Source organism: Emiliania huxleyi (genome assembly GCF_000372725.1).
Source record: "Emiliania huxleyi CCMP1516 unplaced genomic scaffold EMIHUscaffold_28, whole genome shotgun sequence".
Lineage (NCBI taxonomy): Eukaryota > Haptophyta > Isochrysidales > Noelaerhabdaceae > Emiliania > Emiliania huxleyi.
Genome location: NW_005199926.1, coordinates 296,955 through 299,454, shown reverse-complemented (window position 1 = coordinate 299,454; position 2,500 = coordinate 296,955). Strand labels below are relative to the sequence as shown.

The 2,500-nt window shown below is 65.0% G+C and overlaps 1 protein-coding gene across 1 annotated transcript; it reads right to left on the bottom strand.

Moving 5' to 3' along the window:
• Positions 1-246: 246 nt before the first annotated feature.
• EMIHUDRAFT_79128 (hypothetical protein) lies at positions 247-1,110 on the bottom strand. The gene has a single exon (XM_005776330.1). The coding sequence runs from the start codon at positions 621-623 to the stop codon at positions 324-326; it is 300 nt and encodes a 99-aa protein (XP_005776387.1). The 5' UTR covers positions 624-1,110; the 3' UTR covers positions 247-323.
• Positions 1,111-2,500: the final 1,390 nt, after the last annotated feature.

Sequence of the window (2,500 nt, the reverse complement as noted above, 5' to 3'; positions counted from 1 at the left end):
GAAATTCAACCAAGCGCGGGTAAACGGCGGGAGTAACTATGACTCTCTTAAGGTAGCCAAATGCCTCGTCATCCAATTAGTGACGCGCATGAATGGATTCGTGAGATTCCCACTGTCCCTATCTACTGTCTAGCGAAACCACAGCCAAGGGAACGGGCTTGGAAGAATCAGCGGGGAAAGAAGACCCTGTTGAGCTTGACTCTAGTCTGTTACTGTGGAACGACTTGATGGGTGTAGAATATGCGGGAGGGGCAACCCGACAGTGAAATACCGCAACCGTCAACGTTGTTTTACTTACTCGGTGGCGCGGAGGGAGGCTCGCCTCACTTCTGGATCCAAGCCGCTTCGTGCGCGCGATCCGCGTCGGGGACACTAACAGGTGGGGAGTTTGGCTGGGGCGGCACGTCTGTTAAAAAATAACGCAGGCGCCCGATTTTGAGCTCAATGAGAACAGAAATCTCATGTGGACCGAAAGGGGAAAAGCTCGGTTGATTTTGATTTTCAGTACGAATACAAACCGCGAAAGCGTGGCCTATCGATCCTCTCGTCTTTGGGAATTTCAAGCTAGAGGTGTCAGAAAAGTTACCACAGGGATAACTGGCTTGTGGCTGCCAAGCGTTCATAGCGACGTAGCTTTTTGATCCTTCGATGTCGGCTCTTCCTATCACTGCCTCGCAGCGGGGGCCAAATGCAGGATTGTTCACCCACCAACAGGGAACGTGAGCTGGGTTTAGACCGTCGTGAGACAGGTTAGTTTTACCCTACTGCTGTCTGTTTTTCTACGGTAATTTGGTTCAGTACGAGAGGAACCACCAATTCGCATCATCGGTATAGCCGCCGCCGGAAACGGCGATGCGGCGAAGCTGCCATGCGCCGGATTATAACTGAACGCCTCTAAGTTAGAATCCATGCCGGAAGGAAAGCCACCTACCGGCCCGGGGACGCCACGAGCAACGGTAGCACTGCCTGAGCCGCGAGCGACCACAATTCACGGACCCGGGCCGACGAATCCCTTGCAGACGACTTGAATAAGGAACGGGGTATTGTACGCGGCAGAGTGGCCTTGTTGCCACGATCCGCTGAGATTCAGCCTTGGTTCTGACGATTTGTTGCGCGCGCGCAACAACCCTCAGGGCCTCTCCCGTTCCCCAGTCGCTCTCCTGGCGCTCTCGCCCCCTCGCCTCTCCTCCGAGCCTCACTCGCTCGGGGGCGGAGCCGAGGGGGCGAGAGCGCCAATTTTGCCCAAGGCAGCGCGCAGGCCACTGCGCAGACACACCCGGCTCTCCCCGAGCCGCCACTGGGCGCTCCCGCGGTCCCCTCCGGGCTGAATGCGGCCTCCGGAGCGGGCGGCGCGAGCGTCTAAGTCTACTCAGAGCCTCCACGCTCTTCTTTCCGTTCCAAAGCACCCACTGCGCTCCTCTGTAGCATCGCCCGGCCAACTCGCTTGCCCACTGTCATTGCCCCCGCCGCCCTCTCACTGTGGCCACCCTGTACCGTTTCCTCCACCGCCCTCGCCACCACCCTCGCCACCGCCCTCGCCACCGCCCTCGCCACCGCCCCCACGCCGCCGCTACCATTCCGGCCACCCTCGCCGCCCCCACCCTCATCCCCACCTTGCCCCCGCCGCCCGTTGCAGCTGCAATCCCCACCCGCCCTCCGACGCTAGCCCCCGCCCTCACCGCCGCCCTCACCGCCGCCCGCGCCGCCACCCTCGCCGCCATCCTCGCCTCCGCCTCCCGCCCCGCCGCCGCCGCCCTCCAGCATGCCGCCGCTTCTCACCCTCTCCGCTCCAGGCCGCCCCACCGCCCTAGCTGGCCGCCCCCCCCTCGTCACCACCGTCACCTCCACCGCCCTCGCCGCCGGCCTGCCCCAAGGCAGTGCGCAGGCCACTACGCAGACACACCCGGCTCTCTCCGAGCCGCCACTGGGCGCTCCCGCGGTCCCCTCCGGGCTGAATGCGGCCTCCGGAGCGGGCGGCGCAAGCGTCCTACCCCCTCAGAGCCTTCCATGCTCTTCTTTGCGTTTTCCGAAGCACACAGCACTCCTCTAGCATCACCCACAAGTCACCTCCGTTGCCACTGTCCTTGGACCTCCTCACCGCCACCGCCCTCCTCACCACCGTCTCCACCGCCGCTGCTCTCACCACCCTCGCCACCACCACCATGCCCGCCTCCCTCGCTGCCACCCACGCCGCCGCCACCGCCCCCACCCCCTCCGCTGCCCTCGCCCTTGCCGTCACCGCGCCGCGAGATCTCTTACACTATCCCCCGACCCTTGCCGCCGCCCTTGCCGCCGCCCTCGCTGCCGCCCTCGCCGCCGCCTCCCGCCTCGCCGCGCCGCCCTCACCCCTGCCTCCCTCGGCCTGCTGCCACTCTCACCACCCCTCGCCCTCGCCGCCGCCGCCCTCCTCGCCGCCGGGGCCCGCCCTCGCAGCCACGGCACCCTTGCCCCCTCCACCCTCCTCTCCGCCCCCGCCCCCGCCCCAGCTCGCCGTCGCCCT

Bases quoted from the DNA above. Each gene is read 5' to 3' on its own strand.
- EMIHUDRAFT_79128 (XM_005776330.1), bottom strand. From the start codon at position 623: ATGAACGCTTGGCAGCCACAAGCCAGTTATCCCTGTGGTAACTTTTCT.